Genomic DNA, 22,272 nt, shown 5'->3' with positions numbered 1-22,272 from the left:
AATAAATTAACCAATTTGACCACTTATGAACTATCATTTAGCCTACTATATGTTGTGTAGATGACTAATGTGCCCTACCATCACGAATAAATAAATAAATTACTATTAGAGCACAAAATTGTTTACAAGAGAACAAATTTCTTCATTGATGTAATCACTTACATTTTGCTCTCAGAATGCATCAGATTTATGCATTTAAATTTAAAATGTACAAAATTTTCCTACGGGGGGGCATGCCCCCTGACCCCCCTAGAGGGACCGATGTCCACCCACCACAGTCTCACAAAATCCAGTTGGAAACACTCATGAAACACTGCACCAAATGAAATGTGCACGTGGTGCTACACATTGATAGATAAAAGTTAGCCACGGGTTAGGCACTATTGGTGACAAAATTAAAATAGTGTGATAGGCATGTCCGATTTCAAATATGATATTCTTTGTTGCAAGCTAAGTAGCCTAGTTGCTAATGAGTCGTGCCACAGTCTACTGCCATATTTATAATCATAATTTGGATAAAAGTGTCTGCATAGAACCTATAGACATAAACATGTAAACATATATAATCCATACTCTATCTTCAGATGTAATGAGTGTGTGTGTTAGTTAGTATATTGTAATGTGTAGTTTAGTTATCAATTCTATACTGATTTATTTTTCTCTTTATCAACAGCTTCTCAAATACAATTTATCAAAAAATAATTAGCAGCTGACTACAAAAGGCACTTTTAAGAGCCACGTTTGTATTGTTATTCTCTATTCTCTTTTTTGTATTGTTCTCTCTCGCTCTCTTTCTCTCTCTCTCTCTCTCTCCATCCCTCTCTCTTCCCTTCCCTTCCCTCCTCTCCCCTTTTAGTGGTGTGTTTGTCCTTGTGCACTTTTGTTTGTTCTTGTGCACCATGTCAGATCCTAAGCTGAACCAGCTCTTGGAGGAGGTCAACAGTCTTGTCAACCAGGCAGAAGACATGGATGAACTCAAAAGGCTGCATGAGGTCATCAGCACTCAACAGGAGGCAGCTTCATCCATCCAGCGATCCACCAGCCAGCCATCTGTGAAGGTGATTAAGAGGGACAGCAGAGGAAACATTATTTATGGGAGGCCAAGATTCTCCAGAAAGCAAGCAGGTCAGACTTACTTTTCATTCATGTTAATTAAGATCTAGATTTTACCTCTAGATCTATTTTTTACCTTTTGGAATGATATATAAACATTTCACAAGTCATGGGTCTGAATCAGAAAATATATGATTATTATTATTATATAACATACTTACTATACATACTATAAGGAAAATCAATGCTAAAACTTTGTGTCATTATGTTTAAAAGGCAGTCATGGTAATGTATTTGTTTCTAATTGTAAAAGATGTTTTTTGTTTTTTTTAACTACAGTAGGTCTTAGCCACAGACAAACCGGAAAGACTGGTGGTTCCCTTTTCAGGGCTCCGGAAACCAGTGTGGAAATGACCAATGACTTTTCTCACATAAACACTGGTATGTCCTATATTGTCCCTGCACTGTAAAACAGTATGTTCATTAATAATAGGAATGTAATACTCATTCCATATTTTTGTGTTGGTATGATAGACAGCACAGTTATTACTGCTGTTATGACTGTTGTTCAGTGATATACTCTTTTGTTTAATAACCTGTTGTTTTTTAATACTGTCCATTGTTTTAACAGAGTCTTTCCTTCAAGAGCTAAAGCACTCACTGGGTGAAGATTTAGATGACAAAGAAACACCAGCACAAGCCTCCAGTGATTGGTCAGTGAGAAAAAGTCTTGTCTCAGGGTGGTGGGCGAAAGTGAGGCCCCGGTTGGTGGACAACATGGTGGCTAAGCAGCATGTGGCAAGTCCAGTCTGCCAGAAATGTTACTCCAGTCCAGCGATGATCCATTGTTGTGACTGTCGACCACAGCCCTTCCTCTGTGCCCATTGTGACATCAGCATCCACAAGGCTCAAGTCTTCCACAACAGGGACTCAATTAGAGAAGGCTTCTTTCAGCCATTGCCTCCGACATCCTGTTTTGTGGAGAATGTTCTTACCCAGTGTGGTAAGTTGTAGTTTTTGAGAGTCAGATTTTCTCACTTAACTTAATTTCAGTTATCACCTGGAAAACTAAATGCTAAAATCTAAATAATTTCTGATCAGTCAATGAAGCCATGAAGAATATCTGGTCTTAAAAGCTGACAGTAAATACGTATGTTAGTCTTCTATCCTCTAACTATTCTCATAAATGCTTCTTTTTTTTTCAAGTGCGTCTTGTACCCTTGGAGATGCCAGAGAGAATATGTAGCTGTCCTCACAGATTAAGTGTCATCACTGGAAAACCCATTGCTCTGGTTACAATGAATGGTAAGGAGAACATTGGGGATGGATGCCACTTCTGCTCAAGTAACTGCCGAATTTCACCCTCAGATGAGGTGATCCCACCCCATATCTCTAACTTCTCACTTTCTGTCACTCTTCACTGTCCTATTTAAATGAAAAATGTAATAAGTTTTGAATTAAAAAAGTAAAAGTATATTTACCTCCCAGCCAATTGTTTTTGGATGTATAGATAGGTAACCTGTGAAGATGGAAAGATAATATAGAGTTTGTCCATAAAAGAACAAAAGCAGAAGATGTACTTCCTTTGCTTCCTTGGATTGAGCACACAAATTATTCAACTTTTCTTTGCCTCTGTCATAATGAGTGTCTTGCGATACTGCAACATTGTATCAAGACATCCTTAGGAGCCAAATTGTGACAGCAATTAAATATATGCTCAAATATTGTGGGCCATCCCCCAAGAAACTATAATAGATAAAGATAATATATGGATAAGATAATTAGTCTTTTTAGGATCATTCTTTGTAAATCCCTCCAGAAGTTTGCATTCTGCACTTGAATGGTGCCTTGTGGTGCCATCCCAAAGGGGCACAAAATCACTCTCACGGACCTTCTACTGGTCTGCTCCTGGCTGGTGGAATGACCTGCCATGCTCTATCCGGGCAGCTGAATCTTTAGCAACTTTCAAAAAACTGCTAAAGACATATCTATTTTGTCAACACTTGTCCCAGTAATATTAGCACTTACTTTTTATTTATATTTTATTTTTATTTTTTTACTTTTTATTTTTTCGATTTCTATTTTTTCTCCATCTATTTGTATTAAAAAAAACTGGCTACGAGCACTTTACTGATGAAACTAGTTTATTTTAATTTTTCAATTAAAGTTAATGGAAACAGTTTAATTAGAGTATATGCACATTTACAATGTTTCTATCCATAGATGTTGTCCTGGAGACATTTTGATCCCACAGATGGTCAGAACACGTCCGTTGATTTGTCTAATGTCCATTTTTAATTCACATTACACAGTTGATGGAATCAAACTAAGATGTGCATATTCTGAATTTTCATTAATGCGAATATCAAATGCAAATAAGTTTAATGGAAACCTCGCTAGTGTCCTCCTGATAGTCAAATGTTCCCACTTCATTGTCAGAATTAAGTGTGCATATATATTTCTTTCCTTTTCCCAGGCCGATATGATCTCAACTTGCCAGAGTTGAAATGTGAGGGATGTCAGGCCACATGGAGTACTGGAGTGGATGAGCTGGTCCATAATGACTACTGGCCTGCTACTTCTCAATTTTCAACAGTGTATGCTACAGATATCCTATTTTCCTTTGAGGAGTTGAAGATGGCAGCACCTGGGATGTCCAGCCAAGCATTTCTTAGAATGCTAGATCAACGAACTGTCCGCTTTGGCCGTGTAAGTATTTGTGGTGATAATCTCACAATTATAGTGTGAGGTCAAGTACACATGAACATTTACACTGTTTAGGGAAAAGTTCATGTATTAAATTCAGACCCTTTGTCAGATGTATAAACAGCTAGCAACTCATGCTGTCATGTAGTTTGTAGTGTGAGTGTTTTATGAAAAAAGGGGTCCTTCTGAAGACCACAGCATCTACTCCATTCTTCTAAGATTTGGAATTTATCTGTTTTCCCCAATATCATTTGCTGATCACAGAAATGTTCATTTGGAAACTTTTCTTTGGCTAGAGATGTAGACTGTCAGGTTCTTCAATTTAGGTACTTTTCATAGTTTATTATCATAGGTCATGAAAGTAGTACACACATCCCAATGTTTATCCATTTTAGAGCATCTTATTTCAATGTAGAGTAGTCTTTAGTTTTATCATCTGTTTTACTGTACTCTTTTGAAACAGACTGGAAAGGTCATAGCAGACAGCTTCAGAAAAAGCTTTTTGGAGTGGGAGGCTGTCCGATTTGAAGTGGACAAAATCATCCGGGAAGACCACTTTAACTGCCCAGCATGCACCCCAAACATGCTTGCAGTCTCTGTTGATGGAAACCGTAAGCACTATAGATTCAAGAGTGCAGCAAGGTACTTAAAAAAATATACAGTGTTTAGATTGACAGTTCATCATTTTGAAAGTAACTTTGCTGAAAATCATAATGAAAATCATATGAATATTAAAAGGCAATATGTGTCTCTTTATCTAGATCAGAGGAACAAGCAATCTTTAATGGTGTCTTCATAGCTAAGGACGATGATGTAGCAAGATTTGTAGACTATGTCCATTCCTCGACCAGCCATGTAAACTTGCACAACATCACTATATTTACTTGTAAAATACCATGTCCTACATAGGAGTTTGATTGGACTGTTAAACATCATCCATATTTTAGGTCTCTGGAAGAGGTGTCTGTGGGGGACAGTGGTCAGCAGCACGAGAAACGTCACAGAAGTCCTCCAGCAAAGTAGATGAGGAGGGCCTAGAACTTGCCGTTTGTCGGCATGGTGTTCTTCTTTGTGCCCTTAATATGTTCAGGGGGGAGGTTTTTGCTTACCCTTTGTACCTCCAAAAAAAAATGGCTTGTAAGCCGGTGAAATTCTTTGCTATGGATGTTGCATGCAAGTACTGGCCTTACCTCCAGAGGAGTGAGTGAGAGATGCCCTGAGCTTCAGGATCTGCTCTCAATGAAACCATTTCTGTCAGTGTTCCATGCCAAAGCCCACGACTTCAAATGTGAGGTAAGAAAATGTGACTGTCCATGTGATTTTCTTTACCTAAACATAAGATTGTTGCCACTTAGATTTATTTATTTTATTTTTTATTTGAAGGTAAAATGGAGTGGGGCGTACCAGGAGGGGGCTGGTTTGACTCTCGGGGAGGAGGTGGAGCAATGCAACGCCTTCCTATCGAGAATTGCTGTTACCACAAAACACATGGCAAAAGCAGGTAAGGTAACCACACACTGCACTAGTTTGATAAAGTGATACAAGAAATATCTGCAAGGGACTGCAATTCTTCGCCTTTCTCACACTGCTATGAGAAGTGTTCAAACTACTGTACATTTTGATCCTGATGATGAGGTACATGCTGACTCTGAACATCTGAACAATCAAAGCAGATTTAGAATGTATAATCTTTAAGACAGATGGGTGGATCGATTACAATACCTTCATCCGTATTTTTATTTGAAGTGAAAATCATAAGGAGAGTCAGTTGGAGCAAATACTGTGCTGTTGTTGGTTGTTACCATACCTGTACCTACTGTCCTGCTACAGTGCTCTATGCCTTTTGCGTAATGTCCTGTGTCACTGTTCCATGCTACTTCCCCACTATCCTGTGCCACTACCCAACTAACCCTTTCCTTGGACAGCAATTAAATGGCACAAGACAGCAGGGTATTGTTTCTGAAAAGTATGTGGTACCCAAAAAGTGTGCACTGTTTTTCTCTTACCGCTACTGTGAAGAAGAGTGATAAAGTGTTTTGTTCTGTTTGCAGTACGCACAGACATGCTCACAGTCATGGCCATGCGCTGGAATGAGCAAAAGTTTAACAACTTGGCTTCCACACTTGGCCCGCCGATATCAAAAGGTAAAATCACTTATGCAATATATAAAGCAACATGTGTTTTGTAAAATATAGTGGCATCACACTAAACTATATGTAGTGACTTTTTTTTTAGCTGATATATTTTTCAGTATGTGTGTGTGTGTACATATATATATATATTAGGGCTGGGTAAACTATTCTTTAATCCCAAGAATCGATTAGTCTAGTCTGTTTTCAGTTGATGGATGAGCAGAATATGTAGCTCCTCCCATCCAATAAATCGCAATAATCTGCGATATGAAGCAAAGTCTCAGATTTCAAATGACGTCCATCTTATTATGAGATTCAAAAATAAATATCGTTTTGGCGCTGTTTAATGTGACGTGACGGATCGCTTTAGCACCTTCGGTTAAAGAGAAGCATGTGATCTCCACTTTAATACCAGTTACAGCGAAATAAACATGAACATCTGAAGGTATGTTAAAATATACAGTACAACTGAAATCCGTATCCGCGGAAAGACTCAATAAAACAGCTTGTAATCAATGTAATGTAACGTCACATTTACCTCAGAAAAACTTGACCACAAACTCATTAGTCAGCTAGAAAAGTGAACTCTAGAAAGCAAGCATTCTGATAAATATAGCTATGCACCGTTACATATTCATTTTAATGTTCTTCAGTATTTAATGCATGTTTGAATAAATCGGATATGACAGCCGCGATTTAAATGTTTATATTTAAAAACTAAAAAATTAATTGAAGTAGAAATAAGATTATGTAATTCTTAACTTTATTTATTATTTAAAAAAAACAATTGAGTGTAATTTAAGTGTTTGTATATAAATAAGTTCATTTTGAACCTTTAATACTATAGTATAGTAGTACCAAGCTGACTCTCATGTGTAGTTTACAGCATTAGTTGAGAGATTTTTTCCTCTAGAAAATTTGCAATTTTCTGTAACTGAAATACTGCATCCAAAAATACACACACACACACACACACACACACACACACACACACACACACACACACACACATCATTGCATACCATATAGGGACAATTACAGGTTATGGATGTGACTGAACATGAGCAAGCATAGTATTGTTAGAATATTTTTCACAAACCCTGGTATAGTCATTATCATACAGATACCATGGCATTTTATTGACATTGTGAATGTGACAAAAAGTCCACTTTCCATGAAATTGCCATATAATTATAGTCCCTGTATTTGTGAATATATGTACAGTATGTTGAATGAGTGCTGTATGTTGTTTTCTGATAGTGAAGATAACTTTAAATTTCCTTATTAATACACAGCTCTAGGCATTACCCTTGTCTGTCTCTGCTTCATTGTCATTTGTTGTTTGTGTTTGAAGGCCACAATAGCCCTGCAAAGAGAGTTGCATAATATGGAGGCCATGAAAACTGAAATGGCAGTCACAGATGATCAACTGGAGGTCTGGATCACTGATGTCAATGAGTGGGCAGAAGGTATAATATGCATTTTGATGCTTAATGCATCATTTTTATGGTCGTTTAATTATAATTGACACACTAATGTCAAGGAAACTTTGGGTCACCACTATTAGAAAGCTCATCAGTTGCATAGGATAGACTATGTTAAATGTATCTGTTATAAGCAAATTGAGAGAACATGAGTCATTTTGGACACAGTTCACATCCATCCAAATGTCGTCCTGTTTATGGTATGTGTGCCAGCTTTAGGATAAGTCAAGGTCTGTGGGATGCATGCATAACGTGTCATTGATTTTTTTTAAACTGTACATTCAGTCACAAGATGACATAATTTCCAGTGTCATTCAACCCATATTCCTGTTCCTCGAAATCAGTGAGTTTTGTCGTTAGGTGGAGAAACGAGAAAATTTGATTCAACAAGAACCAAATAGCAAAATGGCAGCTAACATTAAGTAATGAGGGCAAGGAAAGTTTCAGTTTTCTGTGGCACTTTCAGTTCTGGTCAGCTCCCACTTAGCAAATTTGGTCTATGTCGATGTTCTTTGTTCCTATTCCTACCAACAGCACTCTGTGAATCTCAAGCAACAGAAATATGGGTTGATTCACACCAGATTGTTCTACACAGTTAGCAATGATAATGTTGATAGTTTGATCATAGGATATTATTGATGTTAATGTAATGTGCTTTGAGCTTCATATTGACTACAATCCAATTCATGAAGCATGAGTATTTTTACTTACTGCAACTTGGGCAGAAGAAACCACTCTTGCTGCATTCCGATTTTTCCAGACCCCCTGACCCCACTCATTATCCAGGCGATCTTTGAGGGCCTCAATCTTTTTACTTTTGCTGAGGCTTGCATAGCAGGCGATGCAGAACTTCCTAATCGCCTGGTTCTCAACCTGGCAAGCAGGGCAACATCTGAATTTTGGCTTTGTCATTCTGAAATGTACAATACACACACACACACAAGGATTATTACAATATTTTAATATGTTACGATATTTTAATTTAACACATTTTAAAGGCAAACAGGTTGTCATACAAATATAACCACAACAAATAGAAATAGCCTAAAGGCACATTCAAAATAAAATTCATTTAGTCCAACCCAACTGTGAATGGACTCTCTGTTGCCCTACTATTAGGCTTGGACTAAGGTCTTTATTACTGTCAAAAATACACAGGTCTATGTCAATGGTTTCAGTCATTGCATATAACATTACATGTGGAAGCTCCTAAAGCTTTTTTCCCCTAAGGAAGCCCCAAGGCTTTTGGGGCACATTAGTCACGTACACAACATATAGTAGACTAAATGATCGTTCAGTGGTCAAACATGTAGAGTATACATTTCAACTATTAAAAATATGTAGCAAAAGGTTGCCTTTGTTAAATTTATTTATTTCTAGAATAATTAGTGGGGGCCTGTATCTATACATCTGTATTTGTGGTACTAAACGTCACTCTTTGATTTATTAAACACAATCCAGAATGCACTGAACACACTTCTCCATTATAGAGAAAAATAGCAAATGAATAAAAATATATAATCATAAGCTGACCCAAAAATAAATAAATAAATAAATAAATAATCTAGGTGACTATATAATTCAGAAGCTATGGAATGGCTTCAGATGAGTTTGAATATAATACACGAAAACTTAATTGGTGCATTTTTGCCGTTTAAAAGAGCGCAATTATCAATCGGTTATTTGAATATCGCGACAGGCCTACTTTGAGACTGAGGCGGGACAAATTAAAATGTGGCGGGCCGCCAGTCTAGTTAATGTATGGAAAACACCATCTCAATGCGCTAAAATATTACCAAACACAACAGCTTTATGGCATGAGCTGATTGTTTCTGATATGCAAATATCTAATATGTCTAATTCTATATTAAGTGCAATACTTACGTATGGAAATCCAAAAACGCAATGGTGCTAGGGATCGTCGCATGCAATGATGTTTTACTGCTGAAGTAGTTGATTGGCCAACGTGACGCAAGGTACAGATGCAAGAACAATTATTATTATTATTATTATTATTATTATTATTATTATTTTACACAACAGTTAGGTCCGGTCGAAGTAATTATACACACAAATATACATTAACAAATATACCGGGCAAATCGCTTTTTTTTTATAAAGAGCGCAAATCTATGTTGACCCCCTGCATGCGTCAAAATCCGACGTTGAGGGTCTGATCCGTTAAAAGTCTATCCTCTGTAGCCTAAAACCTGCTGTATTTTTTATCGCAAGATAATGCCTACATCTAGCCAAGTTATTTGTCATTATGACCACGAAAACCGAAAATTTCCAACACACGCGAGAGATTCGTTGGTTGACCCCCCCTGCGTCAGAATCCGAAGATAAGGGATTTACATTGAAGTGTATAGGACGGCCATCGACGTTGAAAAGCGACGCAAAAGGGGTACCCTTTGCTTCGGATGTCGACGCTAGGGGGCAATGACCAAACGTCGATATGTGACGATGAGGGGTGAGACCGTGTTGTACATACAAATGCAGAAAGCAGAATAAAATAATGGAGCATCATTGTGTTTGTTCCTTATGTTCTGTTGAACAGACTTCTCTTACAGACACTTATCAAGATCACATCAGATGTCAAAGCTTTAAACCCTCCCTCCTCCAGAGATCTAAATGAAAGAGCAGATCAGATCTGTTTCATAGTCCACAGTGTCATCACTATTCATATGCTGTAGCTCATAGCACCCTCTTGTGGTTACTTACTAAACTTGTACAAGAAAAATGTTCAGAACTCAAACAGAATGTGATCTGGATTCATTCCTCAAACTTTGGTTGTTACAGTACTGTAGATCTCATAAACCTGTAATTATCGGCAGAGAGGCTTTGTTTAGACGTGAATACAGCATGAATAGAGATACAGTTTATGGTACTAGACACTTTACGGTCCTGTACAGTCGCCACAGCTCAGATACAAAAAAAGCAAGTTAAATTGTATTTAAAACAACAGTTAGTCAGAACATCATAAGAGCACAGTGTGTATGTATTGCATTAATAGCATTAAGTTCATTTTAAAACAAAATTCATAATCTATCATGCCACTGCTGATAGTTTTCACCCTCATATAGTTATAGAGTAAAATCATAAGCTACCTTTAATTCAGATGGATTTATGGAAAGAAATTAGTTGAACACATTCAGCTGTATCAGGTTTTTGTACAGTGATCTTGTGTTTCCTGTGACTGTGGGCCTCAGAGCACAGTAATACAGAGCAGAGTCTGACACACGCAGATCCTGGATTGTCAGTGGAAAAGATTTTGTAGTTGTGTCGAGATCGCTGCTAAATCTATCCTTGAACTGCTTATCATTCCGTACCAAATCTGTTCAGCATGTATTCTGGAAATCCATTCACTTTTTGCTGGTACCAGAACAGATATGGTGAAACATCAGTGGTTTCATATTGACAGTTGATTGTTACAGCTGCACCTTCAACAGCAGTTTGAACTCTCTGATTTTGTTTAACTCTGTCCAGAGAATCACATCCTGTAATGTATAACATCACTGATGAGGATCTCATATTCATAATAGAAGAATATTACAGCATAAGTACTTACAGAATCTGACTTACCCCAGAAATATGTGATGAAGAAGACTACAATTCTTTGCCAGTTTGCCATCACAGAAATTGATAAATAATACTTTAGATAAAATGAACTTGTTGAAATCTACAGCAGACTCTTGTTTCAGCCTCTCTTTGATAAAGTTGTACTAACACTGACACATATCAGAGACCTGCAGGAGGAGTCTGACTGAACCACAGTTCCTCAATACTGAACGTCTCCTCCTCCTCAAGGATTCTGGATGTACTTTAACAAAATTGCAGTGCTCTGATGTTTTATCATATGTTGGTTCAAACACTGACTGTTTATTTCAATTCGATGAACTAAACTAATTCTGGACAGACCGCTTGACATTGTTATTGTACTTGTGTATATTATTAGAAGAAACTTCTAATACTTCTAATACAAACCCGATTCCAAAAAAGTTGGGACACTGTACAAATTGTGAATAAAAAAGGAATGCAATACTTTACAAATCTCATAAACTTATATTTTATTCACAATAGAATATAGATAACATATCAAATGTTGAAAGTGAGACATTCTGAAATGTCATGGCAAATATTGGCTCATTTTGGATTTCATAAGAGCTACACATTCCAAAAAAGTTGGGACAGGTAGCAATAAAGAGGCCAGAAAAGTTAAATGTACATATAAGGAACAGCTGGAGGACCAATTTGCAACTTATTAGGTCAATTGGCAACATGATTGGGTATAGAAAGAGCCTCTCAGAGTGACAGTGTCTCTCAGAAGTCAAGATGGGCAGAGGATCACCAATTCCCCCAATGCTGCGGTGAAAAATAGTGGAGCAATATCAGAAAGGAGTTTCTCAGAGAAAAATTGCAAAGAGTTTGAAGTTATCATCATCTACAGTGCATAATATCATCCAAAGATTCAGAGAATCTGGAACAATCTCTGTGCGTAAGGGTCAAGGCCGGAAAACCATACTGGATGCCTGTGATCTTCGGGCCCTTAGACGGCACTGCATCACATACAGGAATGCTACTGTAATGGAAAATCACAACATGGGCTCAGGAATACTTCCAGAAAACATTGTCGGTGAACACAATCCACCGTGCCATTCGCCGTTGCCGGCTAAAACTCAAAAAAGAAAGAAGCCATATCTAAACATGATCCATAAGTGCAGGCGTTTTCTCTGGGCCAAGGCTCATTTAAAATGGACAACATGACATTTTCCAAAGTGGAAAACTGTTCTGTGGTCAGACGAATCAAAATTTTAAGTTCTTTCTGGAAAACTGGGACGCCATGTCATCCGGACTAAAGAGGACAAGGGCAACCCAAGTTGTTATCAGCGCTCAGTTCAGAAGCCTGCATCTCTGATGGTATCTCTGATGGTTGCATGAGTGCGTGTGGCACGGGCAGCTTACACATCTGGAAAGGCACCATCAATGCTGAAAGGTATATCCAAGTTCTAGAACAACATATGCTCCCATCCAGACGTCGTCTCTTTCAGGGAAGACCTTGCATTTTCCAACATGACAATGCCAGACCACATACTGCATCAATTACAACATCATGGCTGCATAGAAGAAGGATCCGGGTACTGAAATGGCCAGCCTGCAGTCCAGATCTTTCACCCATAGAAAACATTTGGTGCATCATAAAGAGGAAGACGTGACAAAGAAGACCTAAGACAGTTGAGCAACTAGAAGCCTGTATTAGACAAGAATGGGACAACATTCCTATTCCTAAACTGAGCAACTTGTCTCCTCAGTCCCCAGATGTTTGCAGACTGTTATAGAAGAGATAAAAGAAGAGGGGATGCCACACAGTGGTAAACATGGCCTTGTCCCAACTTTTTTGAGATGTGTTGATGCCATGAAATTTAAAATCAACTTATTTTTCCCTTAAAATGATACATTTTCCCAGTTTAAACATTTGATATGTCATCTATGTTGTATTCGGAATAAAATATTGAAATTTGAAACTTCCACATCATTGCATTCTGTTTTTATTCACAATTTGTACAGTGTCACAACTTTTTTGGAATCGGTTTATACTTCTAATACACTTAATTCTCGATTAACTTTGTTATTCTCAACTATTACATATATATATATAATATGTGCCAGCATCTAACAGGTTTTTACAATGTAATTTTTATTTTTAATTAATTTAATTATGTTTTATTGTTTGATATACAATATGTCCACATCTATTAGGATTGCATGCTTTGCATATTAATAGCAATCAACAAAATGTTATTTTTTATCTCTTTTCACTTTTTCTTTCAATTGCCTTTATAACTTGAACTAAATGTTATTTGTAACAACACACAGGTGTTTCCACTGGTGTAATTGTATTATAATTTATTATAATGTGAATTATAGATTGTGGGTTTGATGTGGCTTGAGATCAAAGTGGAAAAATGAATTTGAGTTTTTGTACAGCTTCACATAGACTTTGTATCACTGGGCTCCAGCTCTTAGAGCACAATAATAGAGAGCTGAATCTGACAGAGTCACACCATTAATCTTGAGTTCAGTGGATGTTCGTGATGTAGTCGACTGAAAGCGAGGATCAGAGGGGCTTCCACTTGAAGTAGCTGATCGGGCAGGTTTAAATATTAAATACTGAGGTTCACTATTAGGATACTGTCTGTACCAGTAAAGATAAACAACACTGCCGTCTGTTTCATATGAGCAGCTGAGGGTCACAGTCTCGTCTTCCTTATTTATAACAGTTTCTATATTTGGCCAAATCTTGTCTGCAGTCATCACACCTAAAACAAAGGAAATTTCAGAGAAAGAGTCAAGTTGCATAAAAAAAATATTTCTTACACTGTTTTTCTGCATCACTAGAATGAATAAAGTGAATCATTTTGTACCTGAAGTCAGAAATAAAATCAGAAACAGGTGTTTTTCCATGTTTCTACAGATCTGTTCATGTTCTCTGTGCTCCGATGCTAATGCTTTAGTTCAGAGCTCACAGAAGAGGTGTGTCTTCAGTGTCTTCATCTTTGCTTCAGATGCAGGTGATTGGTTGGAAGTGACAGTTTTGAACACAAGAACAAGAGCCTTGAAAGAAAGAAATCAGAGAGTGTGTGATGGAGACCTATATGTGCTGCTTAAAAACCAAATACACCAACACATTCTGGATCATATTGAACTGCACTCTGTTAAAACTGAAGAAAGAAAAATAATGAAAACAATTTAAATACTGTAGATCTGCCCTGCTTGAGTTGAACTGCACAAAGAGCACATTATTTATTGTTTATTATTACTGATAGGATTATCACTTCATGAAATATGATTTTATAATATGTTTCTAATGGTTTAGTGTTGCTTTGGCAAAGTTGGAGAGTTTTTATTTATTTTGCATGTTTTTGTGTGAGTGTTGAGTGTGTTTGAGTCACAGTGGGCTTCAGAGCACAGTAATACACAGCAGAGTCAGACACACACACATCCTGGATCATCAGAGGAACTGATCCTAATGTGGAATCCAGTTCTGCATGAAATCTCTCCTTAAATTCAGGCTCTGTCTTTCCTTTCTCAATGGAAGATTCACTCAGAATGAATGTTGGTGATCTGTTTGGAAGCTGTTTGTACCAGAAGAGATAAGCATTTGCAGCGCTCATGAGGGTATAATTACACAATAAAGTCACTTGATTTCCCTCAGCAGAAGTCTCTTCTCTTGAAGGCTGATCAATACTGTCCTGTCCCCAGCAGACTGGAAGAGATGGACATGAATTTACAATCATTTACAGTTACTCAAATAAATAAAGTGTAAATGATGAAAGACTGTTCTTACCTAAATCATGTGCCGTGAAGAAAAGAGCAATAATCACCCATTTTGTCATTGTTGCTCTGAGTTGAAGAGAGTGAGAGAAAAACAACTAATGTGAGTCTCTCCTTATGGTGAATCTCTCTTTAGCTTCTCTTGATTATTTTCAGCAACTGCACAAGAATTTAAGGGATGCTTCCCCCTGCTGGTGAATTTAGTGTATTAAACACCTCACTTTTGAAGTTCATTTGTAACGTTTGAAATCATTTGTGATTTTTAAAATTATATAAATGATGGAGCGCAATGTCCTATGACTGTGTAAAATGTTATTACAATCAAAACAAGTAGTCAGGTGAGAGGATAATGTGATTTTTCAGTCAAATGTCTCTGTTTCTCTTAGTCGTTTTAGATTCTTTATAAGGTTCAGCCTTATATAATAATTTGAGGAATGATGAGGAATTCTTTTTAATACATTTGCTGAGCTGGACATTACACAACATGACATATTTTCATGCTGCCATCATCTAGGTTTCAAAGTTTATTTAATTTTAATATATATATATATATCCTATATTGTTTGTGATATATGTCCACATTTATTATGGTTAATGGTTTTGCATATTAATAACAATCCACAAAATGCAACATTAGCCAATGTTGTGAAATAATTCAACACTGTAACTAAAGTCAGAATCAATTAATCAGAAGTAAAATGACATTTATTGGATTGATCAGACTCTTTCAGGCAGACTCAAGCAGAGGAGATATCAGATGATAATGTAATGTTTAATCACATTCATCAAGTTGTGATGTACTAAAGTCATGTGGGATGTTACATATCTAATAGCATATGCATTGTTTATCTGTTATTTTGACCTCTTTTCACCTCTTTTTTCTTTCTATTTTTTGGCTTTATAACTTGAACTGTCATTTGTAACCACACACAGGTGTTTCCACTGGTGTAATAATATCATGTGAATTATAGATTGTGGGTTTGAAGTGGCTTGAGATCAAAGTGAAAAATAAATGTGAGTTTTTGTACAGCTTCACATAGTCTTTGTATCACTGGGCTGCTACTCTTAGAGCACAATAATAGAGAGCTGAATCTGACAGAGTCACACCATTAATCTTGAGTTCAGTGGATGTTTGAGATGTAGTCGACTGAAAGCGGCGATCAGAGGGGTTCCCATCTCCACTACTTGATCGTGCCGCCTTATATAATAAATACTGTGGCTCTCCATTAGGATACTGTCTGTACCAGTAAAGTCTGACATAACTGCTGTCTGTTTCATATGAGCAGCTGAGTGTCACAATCTCACCTTCCTTCTTTATGACGAGAGCTTCTTTATTTGGCCCAATCTTGTCTGCAGTCATCACACCTAAAACAAAGAAACAAAATAATTTGAGAGTCAAGTTGCACAAAATTTCACAAATCTCATTTGGATGTTTCTGACCACTGGAATAAAAAAAAATATATATATATATTTCTGTACCGGAAGTCAGAAATAAAATCAGAAACAGGTGTTTTTCCATGTTTACTCAGTCATATGAATTGTGTATTAATGTTCTCCGTGCTTGAGCTGTAGCTCTGTGTTACTGCGAGTCTCTGCAGTTTCACACATAAACACACTGGAACATCCTGCTTTCAATGTGATGCTCCGCTTCTCATGTTTTCGCTCTGCCATTGCCTACAGGAAAACTTTTGCAACTGCAAGAATGTTACAACAGAGACACGGAGGCAGACGTAAAAGCAATGTAAGCAGGTTTATTGTCAAACAGCAGAGTAGATGGATAAGGATTGATGGATAAAAGTTCTTGACAGTGAAGAGAGCGTGATACTGTCTTGTGATGTTTTGCAGATGCAGATGGAATTCGTTGGAGGATGATGGCGGAGACATCACACACACAGGCAGGTAGGCACACGAGGAGAACAGGAGACGAAGGAGATGGAGGAGATGACTGGAGCAGGTAAGTATGGCGATAGGAGTCTTAAGGTAAGCATACATGAATCGTAGTGCAAACGAGACCAGACAGTGAGTGTGTGTGAGTGTGGTGGTTTTGTAGTGGTGGTGATTAGTGCAGGTCACAGGTGGCGGTGAAGTATGCTGGTGATTGAGTGCGTGGGTAAGGGAGTGAGGTGGAACCTGACGTGTCTGCGACAAAGAAATTATACATAATTATATTTATTTATTTAGCAGATGATTTTGCTTAAGAGCAAATATGAATGATTAATGAGCCAATAATATTAACAGTGTTGTGATATGGGGAAAATATGTAATTATGTGAAATGATGTGGTGCCAATTAAAATGGCTTTGATAAATGAACGATCTGTAACAAACAAAACCTTTCTGTTGAACGTGGTTTGCACCAGATGATCTAAGTTCTCTGTATCTGAACTCACCCCTATGAAATGCAACTATCTTAGCTGCTCTAAAAGTTGCAGTCAGGGTGGGGGTGCTGTGATTTTCAGGAACATGTTCTCATGTAAGCCTTTTTATGTAGATGCCTATTCCAGCTTTGACTCATTTTTATTGTTGACAAATAAATAAACAAATGAGTAATCTGTAAATGATATATCTGTTATTTTGTAAATAGAAGAGGAGGAGCTAATGATCCTGTAATGAGGCTTGATAATATATGATAATATAGGTGTAATATGTGGTGCATATGGTAACCCAAAAAGCATTACAAAATGAAAACCAAGTTTAATTTTAGTAGTTTCCTCCAAAGAAAATAAAGTCTGCATACTGTTTTTTTTTTTTCTCCTTGCACATTTTATTTTATTATATAAATGGATCTTTGAATGTGTTCCATCAGACTTTTGTTTTGTTTCTGAATTGGCAGAATGTGATTCTTTCGATTGTTATGTGCTTCAATCTGTTTAGAAAGGCATCATTTTAGTTCTGCCTTTTCAGCTGTGTCAGGTTTTTGTACAGTGATCTTGTGTTTCCTGTGACTGTGGGCCTCAGAGCACAGTAATACAGAGCAGAGTCTGATACTGCAGCAGAGGAGATGATCAGATCCACACAACTGATCTCTTTTGTGGCTTGTTTTTCTTTTCTGATCTTAGTAGAGAATCTGGGATCTACCTTAGATGCCTTAGTGTCTTTCACACCCTCCATTATAAGCACAAGAAATTCAGGAGCTGATCCGGGATACTGACGGTACCAGAGAAGTGAATATGCAGATGAATAACTGCAGGATAATGTAAGAGTTGAACCCTCTGCAGCAGACTCTTCAGTGCTGTCTGGTGTGATTTCATCTCCAAAACTCACACCTGAAAAGAGCAAAATAACAACTTTTAACTTTCAAGTTTTAGTTTTGAAAGTTTTAGTTGAGATTGTATACATAGAGAACATCAAAAGATAGTTAACAATTATATTACATTTAGGATGTAATAAATATTTTCAATTAAATAAAAAGTTCATTTAGCATTTAAGAAGAGAAAATTTATTTGAAAATGTATATATATTCTCAAATTAGAAATGCATATGCGTGCAAAACATACACAAATGCACTTACATGCCAAGGCAGAGATCAGAATGACTGAATGAAGTATCATTGTACATGTGTGTGTTCACTGCAGCAGGACTGAGCTTTGTGACAGTCTAGCAAAACTAACAAGATCATCTGAGATGTTACACTCCTCCCTTTTCATCCTGATGCCATAAACAATCCTCACATATACACACAATTTAAAACCAAGAATTAAGTTTAATCGAATAAATGTAATATCTGCTCATGCATGTCAAGAAATAATCATTTTTATACAGGGTCTCAAATATGAAGAATTTTTCATCACATTAAGTAAAACTAAAATGTATAGTGATGAGTGGATGAAATCACTTTACACAGCACTAAATAATTTTAAATTCTTACTTTTTGAAATGATATGCATGTTATTGTTGTGGGGCAGAAGTCAACAGCATGTGGATTTACACTTTGTCATATAACTGAGCACTTCCTCTGTTTTTTGTGTGAGTGTTGAGTGTGTTTGAGTCACAGTGGGCTTCAGAGCACAGTAGTACACAGCAGAGTCTGACACACACACATCCTGGATTGTCAGTGGAAATGATTTTGAAGTTGTGTTGAGATCGCTGCTAAATCTATCCTTGAACTGCATTTCATTACTAAATCGGTTCAGCATACTCTGGAAATCCATTAAATTTTTGCTGGTACCAGAACAGATCTGGTGATGAATCAGTGGTTTCATATTGACAGTTGATTGTTACAGCTGCACCTTCAACAGCAGTTTGAACTCTCTGATTTTGTTCAACTCTGTCCAGAGAATCACATCCTGTAATGTATAACATCACTGATGAGGATCATATTCATATTAGAAGAATATTACAGCATGAATACTTACAGAATCTGACTTACCCCAGAAATATGTGATCAAGAAGACTACAATTCTTTGCCAGTTTGCCATCACAGAAATTATTAAATAATACTTTAGATAAAATGAACTTGTTGAAATCTACAGCAGACTCTTGTTTCAGCCTCTCTTTGATAAAGTTGTACTAACACTGACACATATCAGAGACCTGCAGGAGGAGTCTGACTGAACCACAGTTCCTCAATACTGAACGTCTCCTCCTCCTCAAGGATTCTGGATGTACTTTAACAAAATTGCAGTGCTCTGATGTTTTATCATAAGTTGTTTCAAACACTGACTGTTTATTTCAATTCGATGAACTAAACTAATTCTAGACAGAGCGCTTGACATTGTTATTGTACTTGAGTATATTATTAGAAGAAACTTCTAATACTTCTAATACACCTTAATGTTATTCTCAAATATATTACACATACGTTACATATAATCATGCTGCCAGCATCTAACAGGTTTTTAAAATGTAATTTTTGTTTTTTAATTTTAAAATGTTTTATTGTTTGATATACAGTACAGTATGTCCGCATCTATTAGGATTGCATGCTTTGCATATAGAAATCCACAAAATGTTGTTTTGATCTCTTTTCACTTTTTCTTTCAATTTCTCTTTATAACTTGAACTACAGTGGGTACGGAAAGTATTCAGACCCCCTTAAATTATTCTGTCATGATCACCGTCTGTTCCTGTCAGTTCCCGGACTACACTTCCCACTATACTCCCTGTCAGTCACATGTTCACTCCACACCAATCACCTGTTGCCACATACAGCCTAGCACACTACACTGATCACCACACCCAGCTGCAGCTCATTACCAGGACTATAAAGGACTTTCACACACACCACCTCACCGCGAAGTCTTGCTAACTCATGTTACAATTCCGAGCGTTCATTCCCTGTCTGCCTGCCTGTCCTCGACCTTGCCCTGTTTCCCGTTTACGATTCTCTGCCGCATACCTTTGGATTGTGTATTGTTTCCTGGACTGTGAATGCTTTCTGCCTGCCTTTTGACCACTGCCTGTTCTCTGACTACGATCCTGCCTGTTTCTGATGTTCCTGTTTTGCCTGTTGACCCAGCCTGTACGACTATGCTCTCTTTTAATAAAACTGCACTTGGATCCCCTGCCTGAGTCTCCATTCATAACAGAAGACTTCGCCAACCAGATCCAGCAGCTTCTATGAGCATGTCCAGTCCCAGCATGGATCCCGTAAGGCACCTTGTAAGCCTGTTTGCCCCTGTTTGTTCCTAGATATTGCTCACCTTTCTGATTTACCGGACTGTGCCCTCATTGACTTTTTTGCCTATGGACTGAACGAACCTCTTAAGGGGTATCTAATCGTTAATGGTCCCCGGGGGACGTTTAGGGAATTTTTGGACTTTGCCCTGCTTACCGTTGGTTCACGTTTTACCGTGGGTGTCGTGGGAAAATACGACACCGCAGTGAATCACGTGATGGCCGCCGCACCAGTGGACCCTAACAAAATGGCGGCTACCATTACAACATCACATCACGTCTCTGCTGATTGCCCAGAGCCAAGTCAAGTCCCCGCTGAACATCCTGAATCATGGCACGTCTCTGGAATCGTCCGAGAGTGGAGGGGGTTACGTTCCAGCATGAATGATCCTCCACTGATTTCAGCCCGAGCGGCTGGCATTCCTAAGCCTCCGCGGTCGCTTCGCTCCAAGCCGCCGCCGCTTCGCACTCAAGCCCGGTGGCCACTGCGCACCCCAGCTCACCGGTTGCTACGCTCTCAACCCGCGGTTGCAACGCTCTCAAATTCAACGATTGAATGCACTCAAGCACCCTGGACGCAAAGACAAGATGGCTGCTTTTTTTTTTGGGGGGGGGGGGGTTCCAGCCAGTGATACCTAAGGGTGGGGAGCTCCTTGTGAGTGGGAGCCCTGCACGGCCGTGGCCCTCATCAGCGCTCCTTGCCCTGCCGGCACCACCTGAGCTCCTTGCCCTGCCGGCACCACCTGAGCTCCTTGCCCTGCCGGCACCACCTGAGCTCCTTGCCCTGCCGGCACCACCTGAGCTTCCTTGCCCTGCCGGCGCCACTCAAGCTCCTCGCCCTGCCGGCACCACCTGAGCTCCTTGCTCTGCCAGCGCCGCCCAAGCGCCTTGTTCTGCCAACGCCTGCCCAAGCACCTTGCTCTGCCAGCACTGCCTGAGCTCCCTGCCCATGAACCCGCCACGGCTCCCGTTGAATTCCCCAAGAACTTTTTTTTCCCGCCGTGGTTGCCTGAGCCATCGGACCTGCCGTGGCCGCCAAAGACTCCGGACCCGCCGTGGCCGCCCGTGGCACCTGACCCTCCGTGGCTGCCCGAGTTCCTGGACCTGCATTGGGGACCCCGTTTCCTTGTCTACATGCAGGTCTCCAATGCACCCACCCCCCTCCCTAACTGTTCTGTTTACGTCGCGAGGACACGCCTTCCGGGAAGGGGGGCATTATGTCATGATCACCGTCTGTTCCTGTCAGTTCCCGGACTACACTTCCCACTATCCTCCCTGTCAGTCACATGTTCACTCCACACCAATCACCTGTTGCCACATACAGCCTAGCACACTAGTTCATTTTTTTTCCTCATTAATGTACACACAACACCCCATATTGACAGAAAAACACAGAATTGTTGACATTTTTGCAGATTTATTAAAAAAGAAAAACTGAAATATCACATGGTCCTAAGTATTCAGACCCTTTGCTGTGACACTCATATATTTAACTCAGGTGCTGTCCATTTCTTCTGATCATCCTTGAGATGGTTCTACACCTTCATTTGAGTCCAGCTGTGTTTGATTATACTGATTGGACTTGATTAGGAAAGCCACACACCTGTCTAGACAGCAAGAATAGCTTTTACTTTTATTTCACCGAAGTAGATCCACTCTGCAAACATAACGTTGAATCCTCAGTCCGTGTGATTCTGCACTGTTTGGAGGGATGTTTTTTCATGTCTTGAAATTTTTTTTGTAATTTTACTCAAATTACATTAGTTATGGGAACTATCTGTTCTAAAATTTCAGCAACAATTACAAATTTGTAGTAAAGTCAACATTTTAATTAAAATCAAGTAAACATACTAGTGTTTTTATAGTAAGGAATACTATTTGAATTTACAGTGTATAAGACCTTACAGCTCACAGTGCATGTCAGAGCAAATGAGAATCATGAGGTCAAAAG

At 38.5% G+C, this 22,272-nt stretch overlaps 1 protein-coding gene, 2 pseudogenes and 3 gene segments (V, D, J or C); 1 reads left to right on the top strand and 5 right to left on the bottom strand.

Annotated features, from left to right (window-relative positions):
* The first annotated feature begins 501 nt into the window (after positions 1–501).
* Positions 502–4,967, top strand: LOC125251936. Its single transcript, XM_048165004.1, has 8 exons — positions 502–1,125; positions 1,393–1,494; positions 1,685–2,056; positions 2,260–2,358; positions 3,530–3,762; positions 4,223–4,401; positions 4,521–4,614; positions 4,707–4,967. Exons 1-8 carry the CDS (start codon positions 900–902, stop codon positions 4,965–4,967), a joined length of 1,566 nt encoding a protein of 521 aa, XP_048020961.1. The 5' UTR covers positions 502–899.
* Positions 4,968–10,301: 5,334 nt separating this feature from the next.
* LOC125251935 lies at positions 10,302–14,896 on the bottom strand (annotated as a pseudogene).
* Positions 13,314–14,103, bottom strand: LOC125250551. The segment is given in 2 exon segments: positions 13,314–13,692; positions 13,798–14,103. Coding segments are annotated over 2 exon segments (354 nt in total).
* A 297-nt stretch (positions 14,897–15,193) lies between the features above and the next one.
* On the bottom strand, positions 15,194–16,426 carry LOC125249941. The segment is given in 2 exon segments: positions 15,194–16,072; positions 16,187–16,426. Coding segments are annotated over 2 exon segments (357 nt in total).
* A 1,132-nt stretch (positions 16,427–17,558) lies between these two features.
* LOC125249940 lies at positions 17,559–18,352 on the bottom strand. The segment is given in 2 exon segments: positions 17,559–17,971; positions 18,217–18,352. Coding segments are annotated over 2 exon segments (420 nt in total).
* Positions 18,353–18,572: 220 nt separating this feature from the next.
* On the bottom strand, positions 18,573–19,301 carry LOC125249939 (annotated as a pseudogene).
* Positions 19,302–22,272: the final 2,971 nt, after the last annotated feature.

Source organism: Megalobrama amblycephala, linkage group LG17, assembly GCF_018812025.1.
Source record: "Megalobrama amblycephala isolate DHTTF-2021 linkage group LG17, ASM1881202v1, whole genome shotgun sequence".
Lineage (NCBI taxonomy): Eukaryota > Metazoa > Chordata > Actinopteri > Cypriniformes > Xenocyprididae > Megalobrama > Megalobrama amblycephala.
The sequence above is the reverse complement of the archived record's forward strand: the minus strand, read 5'-3'. Positions and strand labels throughout refer to the sequence as shown.